This window comes from Mercenaria mercenaria, chromosome 5 (assembly GCF_021730395.1).
Source record: "Mercenaria mercenaria strain notata chromosome 5, MADL_Memer_1, whole genome shotgun sequence".
Lineage (NCBI taxonomy): Eukaryota > Metazoa > Mollusca > Bivalvia > Venerida > Veneridae > Mercenaria > Mercenaria mercenaria.
Genome location: NC_069365.1, coordinates 90838599 through 90859764, shown reverse-complemented (window position 1 = coordinate 90859764; position 21166 = coordinate 90838599). Strand labels below are relative to the sequence as shown.

General features: G+C 35.0%; 1 protein-coding gene across 1 annotated transcript; it reads left to right on the top strand.

The window, feature by feature from the left end:
• Positions 1 to 4159: 4159 nt before the first annotated feature.
• LOC123558638 (multiple epidermal growth factor-like domains protein 10) lies at positions 4160 to 18893 on the top strand. The gene is made up of 17 exons (XM_053544763.1): positions 4160 to 4400; positions 4974 to 5078; positions 5717 to 5866; positions 6251 to 6388; positions 6745 to 6822; positions 7200 to 7340; positions 8070 to 8213; positions 8718 to 8861; positions 10443 to 10586; positions 11066 to 11203; positions 12386 to 12517; positions 12842 to 12979; positions 13949 to 14086; positions 15130 to 15261; positions 15779 to 15916; positions 16178 to 16315; positions 18814 to 18893. The coding sequence occupies exons 1-17, from the start codon at positions 4160 to 4162 to the stop codon at positions 18891 to 18893; spliced, it is 2319 nt and encodes a 772-aa protein (XP_053400738.1).
• The last annotated feature ends 2273 nt before the right edge of the window (positions 18894 to 21166 follow it).

The window sequence follows — 21166 nt, the reverse complement described above, 5'->3', positions numbered from 1 at the left end:
TAAACAATGCAAAAGGAATGGTTTGTGTGTGAAATGTGTAGAGCAAAGTAACAATTGTTTGGCAATGATAACGACATATTCTGCGAAACAGGCAGAACGACCGAGGTTCCCTACGTGCGCGGGCCTAATCCATTTCCGTTGGTTGGAAATAAGGCAAGAAAACTGCCTCGTAAATTTTCGTGTAATTAGCAAATTCTGAATATTTCAAAGTAGCATTTAAGTAGAGAGTTGTGAGTTGTTTGGTGCCTATATCTGTTAAGAAATTCAAATACTATTAAGAAAAATATCGATCAAATCACGGTGGGTAGGCAATATTGCGGCTTTAAATCTAGTCGCAAAGCACCTGTGGCAAAAAATGTGAAATTTGTAGTAGTAATAGCTTTGCTAGAATAAGCAGTAGCAGCTATAGCAGTGGAAAAATCTTGAAATTGGTCATAGCAGTAGAAACAGAATTAGTAAAAATAGTATCAGCTACTGCTACTGCCAAGCTTTCATTTTTAATACTGCTACTTCTGCTACTGCTTCTGCCAATTTCAAAATGTTGCTACTGCTACTGCTTATTCTTAAACTGTTACTGATACTACTCTTACTGCCAATTTCATGTGGTTGTTACTGCTACTTCTGCTACCGCTATTACCAATTTCATTATTTCTCTACTGCTACTATTTCTTCTTCTAGTACTACTGTTGTTACAGTGCTAATAACTCTACTGCCAATTTTACTACTGCTACTGCCAATTTCATGCTTTTTCTATTGCTCCTGCTTTTGCTGATACTGCGTTTTGTTCTGCTGCTATTGCTCTGCTAATGCTGCCAATCTAATTTATTTCTACTGCTACCGTTGCTTCTGTCAACTTCAAAGTATTGCTACAGATACTGTCTGTCTGTCTGTCTGTCTTCCAATATTGTCTAACCCTTTACAGGGACGTAGACACTTTCATGGACGTCAATCCACAAAGATTGTTAGTAGAAAATAAAAGAAAAACGGGCCAATATAAAAGGGAAAGGAAAAGTTGTTAGTAATGTAAAAGATAAAAATAGGGGTGAAGAGCAAGGTTGTGATGAAGTGTGTTCAATGTTTCAAACAGCGGCATTGAAGTGCTCTATCTATTTTCATATATTGTTGGAAGGAATGGAAAGTCAAGTGGAAGTTTATACTGCTGTTCTCCTGACAATATCTCATTTTTGCCACTGCTGCCACTACTACTGCCAGTTTCACGTTTTTGATGTTGCTGATACTGCTACTTCTTATTTCTGTGCTGCTACTGCTACTGTCAATTTCACATTTTTGCTATAACCACTACTGCTACTGCCTATTTTACATTTTGGTACTGCTACTACTGTTAGTGCTATTGCCAACTGCACGATTTTTCTATTGCAACTGCTGCTACTGCTACTACCACTTTCATATGTTTGCTACTGCCAATTTCACGTGTTTTTTTTGCTACGTCTTACTACTGTTGCTATTTTCCTATTTAACGAATCTTTTGAAACAGCTTCATATGTATAAAGCTGAAAGTATCATGAAATTCACATGTTTAACCGTGAAACTAAGAAAACACATAACTTAAATGGATAATATCCCTTTATATTCATATAACCGATGTAAGAATAACCTCATATAGATGCGGACTGCAACCAAGACAAAAGTGGTGTTTATCGTTTTGGAAGCAACTGTGACTTTATGTGTCACTGTATGGACAACGAGCAGTGCGACTTTGTGACTGGAGAATGCCAATCTGGCTGTGGCTTTGACTGGGTAGGACCTGCTTGTCAATACAGTATGTATACCTACTTGCAATAATCACAGTGTCTCAACAAAATTTATAAGAATATTCGTTGGAGGTATATACGGTATGACTGAGTCTGTTCATACACTGTATGGCTTGAAAGGAATTTATTGTTAAAGTGATCCGTGAAATTGACATTTAACATTCACACAAAGTACTAGGTGGTAGTTCCAAAGCTAGAAACAAATGAACTGTTCAATGACTATTTTTTTAATAAGAGTACTAGACGCTAGATCTACGCTTTAGTAAAGAATATTTTGTTATTTATGCAATATCGTCATGCACATTCCACATTTTCAGAAAACATAGCCATAGAAGAGCTGTCTCGGCATACAGACAACCTACCTAAGAATTTGTATTCTCTCTTAGCAAATGACCGAGACTTATCAACCTGTAGCTACACAAACTATGCAACCTCACGCAGGACAGTTAGTCCGTGGTGGAAATTATGGCTTCCGAAAAACGTGACTGTTGCTGAGCTAGAATTGTTAACAAATGATGATGGTTTAGGTGTGTAAGCTTTATTAGATTTTTACATAACATGATATACCAAACCTCTTTTGAACATCATATTTTATAAGAGTTTCATTATCGTTATGAAATATATTCTCCACCTCTGAACTACATACACACAGCGAGATTAATTGTTATATGATCTGTAAATAAACCAGTTTACTTTGGTTACAGCTGTAACCTTTTACACAAGTAAATATCAAGTGTTTTCCTTGTGGTATATAATTTCAAAAAAAACTTGCTATCCTTCATTAAACATTTATTATAATTGTTTTTCCCGTAGTATTTGCATGTACGATGTAAACGTAGATAGTTTTTCCCTATGATGATTTTCTTTTATATATTAAACTGTTTATAGAAAATGAAGTCACTTTCAAATGTTGGTTCTTAGCCGTCTTCTGAAGAGCATGACATCTTAATCCTGGACCAATGACTCGCTCAGATCAATTTTGATGTATTCTTATAACTATTATATAAATTCACAACAAATTGGATCAATAGTAACATTATAAAATATGTTAACGTACCATAAGACCTTTGAACGTTTAACATTGGAATTACATAACATAAGATATAATATTGCCTTTGAATGTTAACATTTACATGTTTACTGCACGGACACTTTGCATTTACTTAAACTTACTACAAAAGTACCACACCGGCTTTGAATATGTGAAACAGGGAATACATTGATGAACCTTTTAGATTGGGATAAGATTATTTTCAGAAAAATATCTAACTAGATTACAAAGGTGATTATTAATTTAACGCTACAATATAACTACAATTACCAGCAGTTTCAAAGAATGTACCGTGCACGAGGTAGTTCAAATATACTTTCAAACATATGGAAGGTGATATCTAATTTATCAGTTCGTTATGAAATAAATGGTGTTTATTTTGATGTATTTTAATTCATTTTACTACAGAATACTTCAAAGAGTTTATGGTTACTGTTGAGTATGTCCCATGGTGGAGAAATACCGACAAGAGCTATTACCCCGCCGGAGCGCAAATGTGTTTCCAGCGCAATGGTACCATACCAGCAAATAAGCGCATAAGAGTGAGATGCGACAAAGGTCTTGTTGGAAACCAAGTTAGAATAACACTTGCAAGCCCTGCAACACAACTAGTTCTCTGTGATTTCAGACTATATAGAGGTAAAGTAACTGTTCATACACTTCATCTTTTAATAATTGAGCCACGCCATGAGAAAACCAAAATAGTGGCTTTGTGACCAGCATTGATCCAGACCAGCCTGCGCATCCGCGCAGTCTGGTTAGAATCCATGCTGTTCGCTTTCAAAGCCTTTTGCAATTAGAGAAACCGTTAGCGAACAGCATGGATACTGACCAGACTGCGCGGATGCAAAAGCTGGTCTGGATCCGTGCTGTTCGCAAAGCCACTATGTTGGTTTTCTCATGGCGCGGCTCTTATGTTTTTGCTCTCATTTTAACTCTTGGATATTTAAGGCAAGTTTACTATAATAAAGGGAGGAAATAGCATATAGTGGAAAAAAGAAGTTTCGTGAACGTAACGCTTTACAACTGAAATGTGTAGATGGCATAAAGAAAATCACATTCGTATACAAAAAACTCGTGCACATTTCTGTTAATACGCGGAAATTTGACGCCACGTCGATGTATTATTTGGCGCCATACAGGCGCCGAGAAAGAGTGTTACCATACTGCTATTCCGTGGGAGGTGTTAACACAAATTGAAATGCAAATAAGATATATTTCCGACCGCATGTTTACTAGTTTTACTTACAAGCACGTTTCATATGTTTGCGCGTTTAGTTTTAGACAACTTATGTTTGTGTTTTGTATGTAACACGTGCATTAGGTTTTTCAAATTATGTCTCGGTTGAAACAACTTGTCAAATATGCAGGTCGTAATCTAGCATTTGGACAGAATGCATCCCAAAGTTCTGGAAACAGCGATAGCAACTCGGCATCAAGTGCAGTTGATGGTGTATTTAAGACAGACAGGTGGGACCGCTGCACTTCCACCGGGGTCTCTAATACTCCGTGGTGGACTTTAAACATTGGCAAGATGAAAAAGATTGACTACGTTGACATCCTTGAATTATACAAGGGTAAGACAATTAAAAATGAAATTACGCAAAACAGTACTTAAATTTCCCACAAGAAAAATTTTGCTTTCATTATGTATTTAAATTGCAGAGTTAAAAAGTTAAATCGCAAATCTGTACCACAAGGGGAGGTAATCGCTGCTTGAACAAAGATATAACTTGACTCCTGATTAAATCATTTCATTTGCTGGTAAAGCAATGTATATACCTATAAATACACGTGTAGTTCGTTTTATAGGTAGAAAATTCCTCGACAGAATAGTCAAGCAATTAAAGTTTGCGGTAAATTAACAACAAGCCTGCCAAATTTCCAAAACGGACTGGTCCATCATTCAATTTGGGCAGAACCATTTATTATTTGAAGGCGTGTTCACTAAAAGATTACTGCCTAGCGAACAGTGCAGCCCATGATTCGTGCAGGCTGATCTTGGTGTGCACTGGTCGCAAGGACAGAATCACTTGCCGCCAGCAGGCTAAAGTTTAAACACCTTATTTTAAAATCATTGACTGAAATAATGTTGAATTTATGAACTTTACTACCAGTCCTGATATTTTACATAACTGTTATTTTATCAGTTTATATTCGTGCCTACCAATTCTGGGCTTCCAACGATTCGTCAGATTGGGAAATGGTACATGATGATAAGGGAATCAATCCCCCAGTCACGGAATTCAGGACCAGTATTACTGCAAACTCCTTCAATATAAGCCTTCCGAAATTGGGGAGATTAGTTCTGTGCGAAGTTCAGCTTTTTTGTGGTAATGTATACGACCCTCGTTAAATGAATTTCAAATTTACTGTATACATGTACGCATATCGATGATCATTTGTTTTTTTGTTTTTTGTATTATGGATATAAAATCTGGATTTTGTGAGTCCACCCGCTAAGCTCAATACACAGAAGACAGATCTACAAACGGCGGGGTCGCAAGTTCAATCCCAGACGATTTGATACAAGCTATTGTGTCTGAAGTCATTTCGTCCTCCACATCTGATTCATGTGGAGAATTTAGCAGTTACTTGAACAGGTTTGTACTGGTACAGAATCCAGGAACACTGATTATGTTAACTGCCCGCATAACTGAAGTACTGTTGAAAAACGAAGTATGCGTATATTGATGATAATTCACTTCGTTTTATTTTGTATTATGAATAATAAAGTCAGGATTATGAAAGGTTTGTATTCTCTTTCTTAAGTTTTGAAACATGGAATACTATCGTGTTATTTTTTATGTGCAGTATGCAGTTGATAAGAAATAATATATGGAAACGTTTGCTGTTATCAAATGTATCTTTTGAGTTTTGACTAAACATACAGATTGCCTTGACTACGACTGCGGGTTTGACTGTGCTACACCGTGTCAGTGTCAAAATATGACACAAGTGACACTATCAGACAGAATGTCAGGTATCTGCCCATTTGGATGCCTTGGAAGATGGACAGGTGCAAATGGCACGTGTAACAATGGTAAGCCCTTTATACTTATCATAAACTTTTAAACTGGTGTATTTATTCTTTTTATATTACGTTGTTAAGAATATATTAAATTTAAAGCAATACATATTTTATAAACTTCATTTAAATATTATTTTGCATCGTAATGTTTTGATATGACTTTTTTTACTTAAAATGTTGTTCCATTCAACTGATTATTTCTCGAGGTGTTTTAATTTGCGACAAAAATCTATATTTGATATGCAACGCATCATTCTTAATAGGTGATGCAGGCTAATTTATATGCGATGAACGTAGCATAACAATTGTCTAACGCCGAAACCAATTTGTCGTCAGATTGAAAATTGCATAGTGAAAGTTGTGGGAAAGTTTTAATCATATATATAAATTCTGTAGAATGCAATTCAACTCAATGGGGAGATCAGTGCGAGAAGACTTGTGGCTTTTGTTCGAACCAGGACTCATGTGACGTTATATCTGGTGACTGTCCTAGTGGTTGTATGCCTGGTTATAAGAGCCCTAAATGTATCAGAGGTATATCTTGTCTACAGTTTTTCTAACGTCATATCTTACCAAGGAATTTGATAAACGAAATTTGATACAAATTAAACATTAAACATTTTATCTACTTAATTAAATGCACTTGACTATATTCATACCTCTGCTAGAACAAAGCTTGCATTTCCTAAGAACACAAGACGAGAAGCGTGAAATTCTGTCTTACGTATCGTTGATTTAGTAATATTGTTATGTGCTACGGGTAATAGATTATTACGGAAAACATGGAAAAGATAATAATACTTGCAAGATATTGTTTGCGTTATACAGAATGTGATGACGGTAAATATGGATTAGGTTGTTCATTGGATTGTAGCCGAAGTGCCAGGCAGGGTCTGTATGTAGAAAGACAGATGGCTACTGCACGGGTGGTTGCGTGCCGGGATTCTTTGGCAATATATGTGATAAAGGTGTGTGTAGTTAATAGCATTATACTTTTCAAAAAAATCTTGCGGCTATACTGCTGTTGTTAGCGTTATTGCGCTCAATAACGGCTCGTATTCTTTATCTGTTAAAGTAAGAGCATTTATCATGCAAATCATTGTACATGATAAACATACATAAGTTCATATTGACAAAAACAGAGACAACAAGGATAAACACACAAATAAAGGAATACAGTAGGGCACCGCCTTGGAACGATCAGTCTAAATTTACAGGGCTGTAACCCTATTTCCATGTGGAGTGTTGTTCCGGCGGCAGCATTCTTTGAATGGAAAGTTTCGTGTTGAACTTTTATCCTTGCTTTAATTATACAAAGTGTGATTATGAAACTTAATGATTTCAGAATGTAATGATGATACATACGGACCAGGCTGTTTATTGAATTGCAGCCAGAACTGCAAGACAGGATATGTCTGTAATAGGACAAATGGTTATTGCACAGATGGTTGCGTTCCGGGATACACCGGTGAAATATGTGATAATGGTTTGTTTTCTAACTCAAAAATGTATTGCTATTGTCCTTTTCGCTATTAGTAAACAGATTAAAAAGTAATTTCTATAACTCTGCTTGCTTGATTATTTTGTGCCGTGTCTTGTAAAATACTTGTCCGTTCTTTGGTAAGATGTTTCTCCTTATTTAAACATCACATATAACACGACTTCATTGATTTGAGAGAATGTTTTACAAAATGTTCATTTTGATGAATATCATATATCTGGGTTTTTATTTTAACTGCCATGAGACTTCATGAAAGTCGGTTTGAATTATATTATAGACTGTGAGGTGGGATTGTTCGGACAAGATTGCCAGTTTACGTGTAGCGTCAACTGTAAGGACAATACTGCATGCAGACACACGGACGGCGTTTGTACGACTGGTTGTAACCCTGACTATATTGGCGACAGTTGTAACCAATGTTCGTATTCGAACACAATATCTCTGTATTGGACTGAACAATATCGAAATTGTAAATGACGCTGATCTATTTTTGTTGATAGCAGAAAATTTTAGCTTACATTTCTCTTCATTTTTTTGTTATTACTGATTTACTTCATTATTTCAGGTTTATAACATTTTCTATATATACAAAAATTATTAGCTGTATAAACCTTTTGATGACAAATAACTATAAGACTTAGTGTGTTGTTGTTTGTTAATAAGAAATCTTGGGATTTGATATCTCCTTGCATATTTTTATGTTAATGCTTTTAGCATGTTCGGAAGGGTTTTATGGAGAAAACTGCCAATCACAGTGTAGTTCTAACTGTGATGGAGGATTTACGAATTGCAACAAAGTTAATGGTTCTTGCATCTTAGGCTGCTCTGCTGGATGGACGGGAAACATGTGTAACGAAAGTATGTTTTCAAAGACTATCTCTATTCAAATTACATGCTTACTCCTTAATTCTCAATTTCTTCTTTCATTAGTTTCGCAAATGTTTCCTTGTTATTTAAAGTTTGAAGGTGGGTTAAACGGGAAACATTGGCAAACTGAATATAGTTCAACCTGACTAAAGAATATGGCAATGTTAAGATAAGCTATGCGTAGTGTGTTTAGGAAACTGAATGTGTAGTTCGAACTTAAGAACTTGAATTGTTTTCAGTTCTAGCATTTTTATAAAACAAATACGGAAACTTTTGTCAAAATCAATGTATTTCGCACTGTTATGGAGGAAGAACAAATTTTCAAATCATCCAAGATTCTTTTTCCTTCGGTTGAACAGCTAGAAGAAAAGAAAATGTAAGTGATAAAAGTTTACCTTTAATGATTACTATCACATATTAAGTTTCATTCGCTAGTTTTCTACGCATTTTCTTGTTTACATTAGTTTCACAACGAATTATTTTGCATGTATTAAGCATGTAAAGAGGGGCTTTACGGGAACAATTGCCAGATACAATGCAGCTCACACTGTTATGGAGGACTTGCGAACTGTAACAAAGTGAACGGTTCTTGCGTCTTCGGTTGCAGCGCCGGCTGGACGGGAACCAGGTGTGATGAAGGTATATCTTAAATACTAGCGTAGGTATAAGGTCGTTAACTACAATATAACATAATAATCGAAATATATGCGAGATATAGTTCATTATTAATATAATTCACGTAACTATAAGTCATTTACAAATACGAAATTATTAGAGCTTAAATAAAATATATGAAATAGAAAATACTATTGCTACGCTTCAGATGCCATTTTGACCATCAAATAATATCTGAATAAAGAAAAATAAAAACACTAATGGCAGAAAAACCAATAAACAATCGAATTCAATTATTTAATTAGATTATTTACTACTTAAAGTACAATATATTGTACAGCAAATTATCTATAAAATTGGAGATAAGGTTTTCATTTATTTAATTAAGAAATACTTACATTCTATTTATTTTATGCTTACTGGTGAAATACTGAAAAATATCAGTGTGATATTTCTCTATATCACTCACAGTGCCGAACTTCTTTTTTTTTCAGATAAAATTATCTCCCTTGAAATATATTCTATAATTAACTCCCTTTGTTGCCTTAATAATTGCTGGTATCCTATTATTATCATAACATTCAAGCCATACAGGAGACATGTACAGCTAGATAGTCCTATATAGGGCAAGCTAGCTATAATAAACTTTACAAAAGAAATAACAGTAGTAATGCTCTAGAAATGTTACCTTGGTTGCTTGGCCTTGCCATTAAATTATGTAGCTATTGATACGTCTTTCCTCCACTTTACATCGGTTCCTCACTATCGTATGGTAGATTTTACTGGCGACAGCACATTTAGTTGGTTGTTGTCTTAGCTTATTATCACAAGACATCAACTCAACCTTACGTAATATGCCAGCATTTTCGTCAAAATTCTTCCCCACCCAGCCAGTTGTGTTCCAAATTCCATCCCTATTCGTTATAATGCTATACAGCTCCTAGACCAATATTTTCATTAATTCCATGCTGATATTTAATTCTGCAGCTTGATTTTCCAAGGACTTTCGGATATTCCCCAGTTGTTTACGTTTTTCGAGTTGTTTTTTAATCTGACCTTCAGCGTTTGTAAACAAAGCAAGCTTCCGGTTATTCAACGAACTGACGGCATTGACCGAAAAGTTGCTTACCGGTACTTAACTTCTGTCTGTTGGCCGCGGATTGTGCATTTTTAACAAAATATGTTAAATGTAGTTGTTTTCAAAAACAAAATGGCGCCCATGTTGATTTAACGGACCTAATCAACAATATTCGATAATAATGTGCCTGAGTGTCCATGGTAATTTAGCGGATGCATCATATGTAACACGGTAGCCTAAATAAATCCTAATATAATCATGAAGTATTGGTCTTGTAAGCATGTAATAAACAGAAAATTCGTTGATATTCACCAATTAGCATGAAATAAAAAGAAAATTTGTTTGTTTGCAGTGTGATAACAAAATATATTTTCACTGATAAGGGAGACAATTCTGATATTTTCACTCAGGCTCCTCCTTCGTGAAAATATTCAATTGTCTCCCTTATCGGTGAAGATATATTTCGATATCACACTGCAAACAAACAAATATCCTCTATATTATGTTTTGAGTGCTATTTATTTCAGATTGTTCGGAAGGGTATCATGGTGAAAACTGTCAACATGAATGCAGCGGTAATTGTAAGGGAGGAGTCGGTAATTGCGACAAGGAGACTGGTACCTGTTTGTACGGATGCGTTGCGGGATGGATAGGGAACTCGTGTGACAAGAGTAGGATATGTTTGATAGATATGCATAGCAGCAGAACTCTTATTAAAGTCTTAAATAGCACAATCTTATTTCCCAAGCAGTGAATACTCGTACCTTATTTCCTTATATAATAACATGTCTATGTAGTAACTATGTTTGTTAGTCCATGTAATAGTAAGCACTGGGTATTCGATGCAGATTGGGTTATTTCAAAAGTTATTTCACCAGAACAGCGCTGTGTACGTGTACACATTTATTTGTACCCTCATTTTCATGCGGGGTACAGTACGCACAGCTGCGTTGTTTGAATGTGGTTTTTATCCGTTTTTCATTTGCATATTAATTTTTTTTTGTCTGTTGTAGAACAATCCAACTTTATCCACATCTTTCTTAGCATTTTCTATATACCTGATATACACCAAAACCGCAATGGCTATGTAAAGTTTTAGTATAAACAAAGTTGATACACTAGGTAGCGAAATGAAATGATTTCATTGCAGTATGCCTAAGTGGTCAATGGGGCTTGAATTGCACTAACACTTGTGACAACTGCCTCTTAAAAACGTGCCAACATACAGACGGAGTTTGTTACAAAGGATGCATTGCTGGGTATAAACAAACAGCGCTGTGTGATGAAAGTAAGGGAGCTACTTTGTTCTAATTTACAACTGGTTGATCTTGAAATAATTTCTACAACTTCGACGCCTTATTAACTTTCAAACGCCAGATTCCTTTTCATGCTCTGGATGCCAAGCTATATCGGGAAGGCATGGGAGATGTTTTATTTCAAACACGCAAATATACTATAAAGTTCGTTTGTTTTCGATGTATGTCTATGTAGGTATGTAAAAGTGTTATTTTTGTGTTCGCTGGGTATCACCAAGTTTCTGTAATAAAATTAACGTCCGTTTGAAAACACAGAAAAAGTTAAACAGTGCGATTATGTACACCGAAACACAATCTCACACATATATAAAGGGGAGCACTTTAAGAAAAAAAGTTAAATATAACACAAAAGCAATAAAAATTAGATATCAAGTACCAGAGCTGTTTTGTATTAACCCTTACCATGCTGGACATGTTTGATTCTGCCTGATCAAGATCTGCACTGTTTGCCATTCAGTCAGCATCTTTTGGTAAGCACCCCTTTTAACAGTTAATAGTACCGCCCAGATTGAAAGATGGACAAGTGCATTATAGAAATTCAGCAGGGTAAGGGTTAAGATTTTTCTACACGTTTGATTAACCAGAACTCATAGAGTAATGTCTGTTAGTATAAATGTTGCCGTGAATCTGTCATGTGTCATATATCAAATGTTAAACAGTAGGCTTAACTGTTTTTCTCAAGGCTAATTGTTTTGATGTAAAAAAAGTCAAAATAATAACAAAAATAAGCATATTCGAAATGTAAGCACTACAACTGATATGTGGCAAAATGCGAAAAAGCTAAGACTTATTTGATCATATAATTGAAAATAGGTAAATCTACAACTATGAAACGTTTCATTAATAATCTATATGAAGAAACTTTTTCTATATGCGAAAATGTCATTAAAGTGCAATATTCCCAAAGAAGATATTTTCAAGTCGCATTAACCAAAAAATTAAGAACACGGCTCTATCAGATTTTATTGACTGAATTTCCTTTGCGTACAATGATTCTGTGATAAATTTCTACGTTGTGGAACAGTATTTGTGTAGAACTACCTTAACTTGACCAGCACAATTTATGTTATTAAATAAGCAAGCACACTAAAACGTATTTCCTAATACCTTGTTGAATGCTATTATCATTTACCATATAATTTATTTCATTTCAGAATGTGACAATGGAACATATGGTATGAACTGCGCTAGTGTTTGTAGTGACAACTGCCAAGATGTTTGTAATAAAAGTAATGGTAACTGCAAACTGTGCAAAGCAGGTTGGAACGGACGTTCTTGTGAAACCGGTAAATATAGCTTAGTACTTTTCTTAGCTGTATATGCACCTAGACCTCTTTCTCGTTTACCCCTCTATATGTTAACGTGTCTGTGAAATTGTTAACGTAATTAAGTATAGAAACCCTGCGTATATAAATTGAAATATAAATACAATTATACTGATAATGCTTTGATACGAGTGTGTTTTTAATATGAGGTGTGGGTTTTGTTTTGGAGATGCTGCATTCCTAGAAAATGCATATTCTTATTGGGCCTTTGTTCATGTTTTATATCAGATTTAGAGAACTTTCCCATCTCATATATACATATTGAGCCCTATTGTAATTTTACAGAATGTCAAAATGGGACATACGGGGAAAATTGCAAAATAAAATGCGGAAAATGTAATAATGACACATGTGACAGATTCAACGGAACATGTGAGGGGGATTGTCAGCCAGGGTTTCAACCCCGTGGTCTTTGTAATGAAGGTAATGGCGCAGTCCTTTTTTCTGCATTAATTGTGATCAGACAGACTGTAATAAGGTATTAGTGAAAGTGGTCGTTTAAATGATGTTGTTTTGGGTTTAACGCCGTTTTTCAACAGTATTTCAGTTATGTAACGGTGGGCAGTTAACCTAACCAGTGTTCCTGGATTCTGTTCCAGTACAAACCTGTTCTCCGCAAGTAACTGACAACTTCCTCACATGAATCAGAGGTGGAGGACGAATGATCTTGGGCAGAATGTCTTTTATCATATCGTTACGGAGAACATACGACCCCGCGATCCGTAGATCTGCGCTGTCCCTAGTGAGCTAAGCGGGCGTGCGTGGTCGTCTGAATGAGACTGATATAAATCTTTTCTAGCACATGAATGTATTGATGTGTATCGATATTTTTTTTGAAAACTTAGTACACATTATCTGTATTATTTATATTTAATTTATGATTGATAAAAATCACTAAAATTATAATCAACACAGATTTTATTCATATTTTATTAGCTAGATTATAAGTTAGTAACATTTAGTGCGAGTAGAATCGAAATTTATGAAGGACATTAGTGCACTGATTTTCACAAGTGTTTTGGTCTAAACATTTTTATTTATCAAGATATACATTACATATAACATACATACATATAACATACATACAATACAAATACCAAGACAAGTGGATTGAATTGAAAACTGCTAGGGTTTATAGTAATTTTTAATGGTTAAACGTCATACCGGAGCAGTGATATGTAATAAAGCGACTTTCTAGTTGTTGATGATGGAGAAAGACACCAAGCCCGCCTCCAGGCATTATATTAGAAACAAGTGGGCACATATTAGGAAGAATCATTTATCTTTCGCAAGCAAGCTGGATAAATTCCTTAAATGAAAGTATTCTGCTCGTTAAGCAAGGTTTGAAGCTGATTTCATTGTCAGCTATAACTAATATTTTCAAATTGACAGAATGCGAAATTGGACGGTATGGTGTTAACTGTTTAGATGAATGTAGTCCGCATTGTATCAATACCACGTTGTGTAGTACAACAGACGGTCACTGCGGGACATGTGAGCCAGGTTGGAAGGGTAGTGCATGTAAAAATGGTAGGAGACATTGACTTCATTTTCACTTTCTATGCAAACAGGTTTATTTCAAAGACGTGTCAGCTATTAAGCCCACAAGCAAACAGATCCATTATTAACACGAGATAAGATGCTGTGCGCTCTGGAAAGGAGGTCGCACTCTTGAAATTAAATGCCGTGAACTCGATATAAGATGTGGTGCGCTCGAGATAATAAGTAAAACGCTCAAAATAAGTTTATCTTAAAGCGAGAGAGTCATGATGGTTCTTGGTCGTTCACCTGAGTTTCACAGCTCAGACAGATGCAAGTACACATGTTGACGAAAGTCACGGTCGTTGATGGCCACGTCTATTCACAAGTCAAGTAGTGTGAACAGTAAATAGTAGGTAAAACACTTCCATGAAGAAACATTTGCAATATAGTATTGTGAAAATACGTATAGAAACAATAAATTATGGCCATGGCGGCCATATATTTACGCATCAAAATGTCATTTAGTTTGATAGCGGGACACAAAAAGAACAATAATATCATTGTGTGTAATTATTCTAAGATCGGAAAGAAGTTTCAAGCTATGTTATTTGTCAGAAAATTTCTGAAATGAGTTTCTACAATTGTAATTTTGTCTTCTCCACTATAAACGGAATAACATTTTGCTATTGACACTTTGACAATCTTCTTTTTGAACAGATAGTTCAAACTCAGATCGAACGACACCTTATCTCGAGTATACGGCATATTATCTTGAGCGCTCGCGATTATTCAATCTAAAAACAAGTATGAGTGTTTCGTCAAAATACCACCGAAGTATCAATCATTTTACAGTCAAACATCTGTTAAAGATCACCTTTCTGTAATGACCAACAGTTTCAGTTCTTGGAGTTAAGCATCTACAGTTCATTTTAACATTTAAATACAGAGCACCTGTAAATAAAGACTGCAGTTTGGCTCTCCCAAGCATTGTCCTTATAATTATACATGTTTGACTGTATGTTAATATTTCTATACATTGTGGATTGTTTAGTCCTCATGTTTCAATTACATATTATTAAATATTTTGATAGAATGTGAAGTTGGAAGGTTTGGAGAAAAGTGCTTGGGAGTTTGCAGTCAAAACTGCGAAAACGTATGTAGTAAGATAAATGGGCAATGCCAACAGTGTAAACCTGGGTGGACAGGGCTTTCATGTGAACTAGGTACTTTCTAACACATTGAATGGAAAATGTTCATTTAATATTTATCAAATAACATTCTTACATACCCATTTTAAGTTTCGACGGAACGTGAAACGTTAATATTTTACCATATTAACGTTCAAATTTCATATCGAGTGCGTGGCGTTATTTCTGATGTAGGGATAACGCATGTTTTATAACTCACGTTCTGCAGAATCCCAAGGAATTTGTTGGTACCCGAGGGATTCTGAAGATGTTATAACACGAAAAGAGCATGTGCTAACGCTATTCTAGCATGAAACGCATAAAAACTAAGTAAATGAAAATATTGTCCCTCAACGTCATTAAATTCCATGAAATGCGCCGTAAAGTCTACGTTGTTTTTTCACGTTGACGTCATTTCTTTTTGAATTATCCGTTTTGGGGCCGTAATACGTTCACGTTTTGCCACGGAACACGAGAATCTCTCTGTTAACACACGTTTTCTCTCATGTGATTTGTTTGTGTACAATGTTTAGTTAAATTTGACCATTTTCAGTGTGTCCAGACGGTCAGTATGGTGTAAACTGTTCACATATTTGTAGTCCTTACTGTTCGAATGAAACTTCTTGTCGTAAAGTAGATGGACATTGCGAGGAGTGTAAACCTGGCTGGCAAAGAACCCGTTGTGACGAAGGTACTTTTAAATGATCAAGTTGTCGTTAGATACCTAAAATTCGGTTTGACATACGATATAAGTATGTGCAACATTTTATATCAATAGCAAGATAAATATATGATGTCCTCAGGTTTACGCATAGAATGAATTTCACCACAGACGTTCTTAATAATTTCAGTAAAGTATGGTATTTACACTGCAACCTTAGTGGCAGCATCAAAAGTTTTGGATGTTTTTTTGTTACTAGTAAATTATAGATGTTCCTGCTTTTATTTCTAGAATGTGAGTTTGGCTGGTACGGAGTTAACTGCAGAGGACAGTGTAGGCAACACTGTGGGAACATGATCTTATGTAGTAAATTTGACAGACAGTGTACTGACTGTATGCCAGGTTGGATTGGAATCCACTGCGATCAGGGTATGAATACACCAGTCTGTTTACATGACATATTCAAAATACAAAATGTAATACACTGATTCTAAAGTTTCACGACAACCATATATTGCCATAGACACAAAAACAATAACTTCAAAGTATCATTTTCTTATACATGCGAATTATTATGTACATATTAGGTTGTTTTCATGACATTACTGCCAGATACTAAAACACAATTTTATACATTAAGGCCATACCGAATTGATTTGTCGTTCGTCGGAACTACCGAATCAATAATTTCATTCCCGAGAAAAAGAAAAAAAAATCACCCGCCCGCACGTACATAAAAATCTCCGAATTTGTTTTTTCTGATTACGCGGTCCGGAATGATAACGGCAAAACAGGTTTTGTCGCTGTTTTAATGCGTCAAAGTGATATTGGTCGGAATTCGTGCGTCCGTTATACATGTAGCTAATGACCCAAACTCAAAAGGTCAGGAATTATGGTGTTGTTCATCATTTGTTTTAAATCTGGAGTATCTGTGCTAGTGCCACACATGGCCTTCGATGTGCCGGTAGGTGATGAAGAAGGTATGTTCTACGATTGTTCAATAAAGTGAAAAGAACAAAGACCGACTTGTAAGACGTGCACGGGGATTCAATTAAAAATATTTGGATTAAACATAGAAATATCGTTCAGATAAAATTTTCAAACCATTTGTAATCAGTTGTTTAGTTCAGTATGTTAGATCTAGAGCCAAAGCCGAGTGCTGTCTTAAAAAAAGTTTGTTCACAGATCCTGACCGATCCATCACATAAATTGTATCGGGCCCAAATCGTTTTGAACGTAACTTCTTTAGTACGGCAGTCAGATATTCTATCAAAATGCATATATTTAAAAAATGGTTAACTTTTCAAATAAGTAGTGTAGATATAAAAATAATTTCTTTTCTAATTGTAACCCCAATTTCCCTGTTTGTATATTAATTGGCTGCGAATTGTTTGAAAGAAAGAAACTGAAAAAACAGACCTTCCCAACTCAAAATTCTGGGTCAATCAAAGCACAACAAATAACAGTACTTTTCAGAGTGGCCATATTGGGATGATTCTTTGTCCGTCTGTTTTTGACTGAAATGAACCTCTACCACAAAAACTTAAGCTAGCCTGGTCTGTTAAAAATAAATTTCCAATGGGATTCGAGCAATGTCGAAGCATTTGTGTGCCCGTTTGGTCTCATTGGTCAAGTGATTTATTACTTTCCCCTCTCCATTACCGTTTGGACTTTCACTAGGGGCACAAAGTTGCTCATGTGTCGGAGCCATCTAATTGGGTTTCAGAAGATATGTTATTCCACTCGGGTGCCCGTTTTGTCTTAAATATTCCTCGTCCTCTGCCGTTAAATGGGCACGCCTTCAGATTAATGTAGAACAATCATAATTAAAAATAAGACACTCATCCCTTAGTAAGTGAGTTTTGGCAAGAATTTATTTTCAAAATCATTCACGTAGTCTTTAAAACATATAGAAAAGCTATCTACTGTGTTAGTCACACTGTAAATACTTGATTTCTGTGTTATTCTTAAAGAAATGTTAACTTCATGTGTATCATAACCGCCTCCTCTAGGGCCCAAGCGGGGAAAAATATCCGCTCGCTCCATTGAAAATCCACCCGCCTCTGAAAATATCAAAATTGAGAAAAAAAAAAAATTCGCTCGCTCGGTCGCTCCCATATTTTTTGAAAAATTTCCGAAGAACTGTTAATCAATTTGGTATGGCCTGAGTTAAGACTTAAACATATAATTTTGTAGGGAAAAGAAATAGAAAAATAAATAATTTATTCCATTGTCAGAATGTCCTGATAGTTGGTATGGTTTGAATTGCTTGGGGCAGTGTAGCCCTAATTGTGAGAATGTTACCTTTTGCAATAAAACTGATAGACAATGCTCTAAGTGTATGAAAGGATATGGAGGGAGCACCAGTATATTAGGTAAAATATTTAAACAGCTGTGGGAAAATCAGAAAGGTGACTGTTTCACAATAGAGTAAAGAGCGGGTAAGACTATTTTTCAAACTTATAGTTGCTGATTATTTTTATTACTAGATGTTTCAACATAAGAATTATTATGATGGCAGTATAAAAATAGGTAAACAGTCTGGTACCATATTGATTGTAATTACGTCAAGGAGAGTTGTTTACTTGGCCCTTATTGTGTACAATAGACAAGATGCTTCCTATTATAACGAGGAGACGCTCAGTTATATGTCATTTTGGCGTACTTGACGTTATAAAGACGTCTCATCACTATTTTTCAAATAAATACACAGTCGAGAAACAGTTTATTCGTCTTAGTAAATATGCGATAAACATAATTTTATGAATAGACCTTAAACAGATCGTCATTGCTTAATACAAGAATATGACCTACAGACTTTTGTTTTGGTTGTCGTCTTTGATTGAGTGAGCCATTTTAACATTTCCAGAATTTGATATCAATTTTATTTTATACTGCTTTACCTTAATTCTATATTTCTTTGTAAGTTTCGGTGGCGGTCTCTCAAAAATCTCAGTCACAAGTGGGCGGAATTGTAGGCGGTGTCTTAGGCGTTGTGCAGTCGTGATCTTGGCGGTAGTGTTCATAATCAGGAGAAAACATACATGGCAAGTATTTCAATAATCACTATCATATACAACGATGAGTTCTCCTACGACATTATTAACAGCTTTGCAGGAGGCAGCTTTTAGAGCAATACAATGTACCAATACACTTAAAGCTTTCTTTACAATCGACTGAAAAACAGCAAAAGTTAATTCTTGCTTCGTAATTACATATGTGTGTTATTATCTGATTTTCATTGTACAAAGTATAGTTATTTCCCTTAGCGAATACACTCATTTCATTTTCACATTATTCACATTGTGAAAACGTGTTAGCACTAGCGTAATTTTGCAAAAAAGTACTGAAATACGGCCCGAATCAGATCAAACAAATGCTTATTCGGCAATATTACCAGTTTAATACATTTAAACAAACGAAAATATGACATGTATGAACTGATATAAAATATTACTTCTGCCAATTCATCTTTCAAAGGCATGCTGACAAGGAAGTACTGGTAAATGAGATGGCAGTGTCGTATCTTGATCCTGCAACATCAGGTAGGACATAGACCTTGATGTTTTATACCTGTGTTTTAAAACTGCAATATTGCAAGATCTTCAATCTGTAAAAATTAAATATTGCACGATTATTGACTTGTGAGCCATATGGTTGACCTGATATTCACAACCAGAAACTTAATTGAGGCGAATCCAAGATCAATAAAAAAAAATTCTGCCTGTAAATATCAGATGATATTCTATGGCCTACTAGTCTATAGTTATTTTATTGTATGAAGGAAGAGATGATGATGATGATGAATGAGTATGATAATGACTGATGATGGTAATGAAAATAAATGGAGAAAATGAATAAAAGAGGTAATGAATGATGATTTTATGAATGATGGCGAGGGATGCCAATAAGAACGTTTATGATGATAAATGCATAATGAGTGATGATAAATTATGACAATATTGATAAGAATTATGAAAAAATGATGATGATGATGATGATGATAATTGAATATTTATTATGATGCTGGGATGATAGAATGTTTGAATGATGAGTGATAAAAATGATGATGATGATGATAATGATGATGATGGAATATTACTTATGATGAATGTTTGTATGATGAGTGATGATGAGGAACGATGAAAAGTGTAATGATGGGAAAGATGACACTGAATGTTAATAGGGGAACGATGATGATTACGGAAAATGCTTATGATAATGACTGAAGAGGATTATAATGTGTATGCTATCTAAGAATGCTGATGATTGGATGAATAATGATTAACAAAATGATGATTAATGAACGATGATGAATAAGGATGATGACGACAGTGAATGATTACAATGAATAAATGGTGATGGCATAGATGACACAGATTAAACATTAAAGTACATTATAATTTAGATATTTTAAAGCCCGTGTGTTTTTCAGAGACTACAAATCCCGATGATAATACAGGTGAAGGTCATAATTACGGGATAGCGGAGGACATTATTGGAGCAGATAACGGTAATGGATTGGATAATGAAGTTTAAAGCTAAACTTCTTTAGGTTTATTTAACGCAAGATATATGCGAGGTGTTATAATTACTTTGCTCGTTTGGTTTTTAATCAATTTAACAACTTTCGTGGCAAACAAGCTTTTCGAAGCGCGTCGTTATGTTCGTTTCTGTGATCGTATATTTCTATCCTATTTAAAGGGTTGCCCTTATTTATATTTCTCTGGCAAAACATTTATATTTATTTCGCTATGCGAATTTATATAAATGAATATTTTATTATAATCATATATAACTAGCGGTTTATTAATTTCGACAAGTGTATATATGCATTGTTCGGTTTAGGTGTTTATCTGCACATCTATGCAAAACCTGTTTTATATTATTTCAGGTACTGAGGAGTTTGGCGAGCATCTGAATTTATCATTACAATCCTTACCTCCTTACCAGAAACTATAAAACGCTACAGTGGAAGTTCTGTAAAATCGTCAGTCTTTCCCGGGAGTGGTGTAAAAGCGTCAGTCTTTACAAAAGTTGTGTAAACTTGTCAACCTTTGCAAGCAGGAAACAATAAGCAATAGAGGGAAAAGTACTATTGGGTAATGAACACTCAAAACTTTAGCTTAACATATTAAAAACCCTACAAGTTATAAAGAAAATTAAATAAGATGAAATTATTCGTTTTCTGACGGTTAAGATCAAAATCAAAATCATATCGACACGACTTGATGATTTTACTGGATTAAACGATATTTTAGATTAAAACCAAAGAAGTGT

Coding starts and splice junctions, on each gene's coding strand:
- LOC123558638 (XM_053544763.1), top strand. CDS start 4,160: ATGTCTCGGTTGAAACAACTTGTCAAATATGCAGGTCGTAATCTAGCA. Junction 7,341..8,069: donor CGGTGAAATATGTGATAATG/GTTTGTTTTCTA, acceptor TAATGCTTTTAG/CATGTTCGGAAGGGTTTTAT. Junction 15,917..16,177: donor AAGAACCCGTTGTGACGAAG/GTACTTTTAAAT, acceptor TTTTATTTCTAG/AATGTGAGTTTGGCTGGTAC.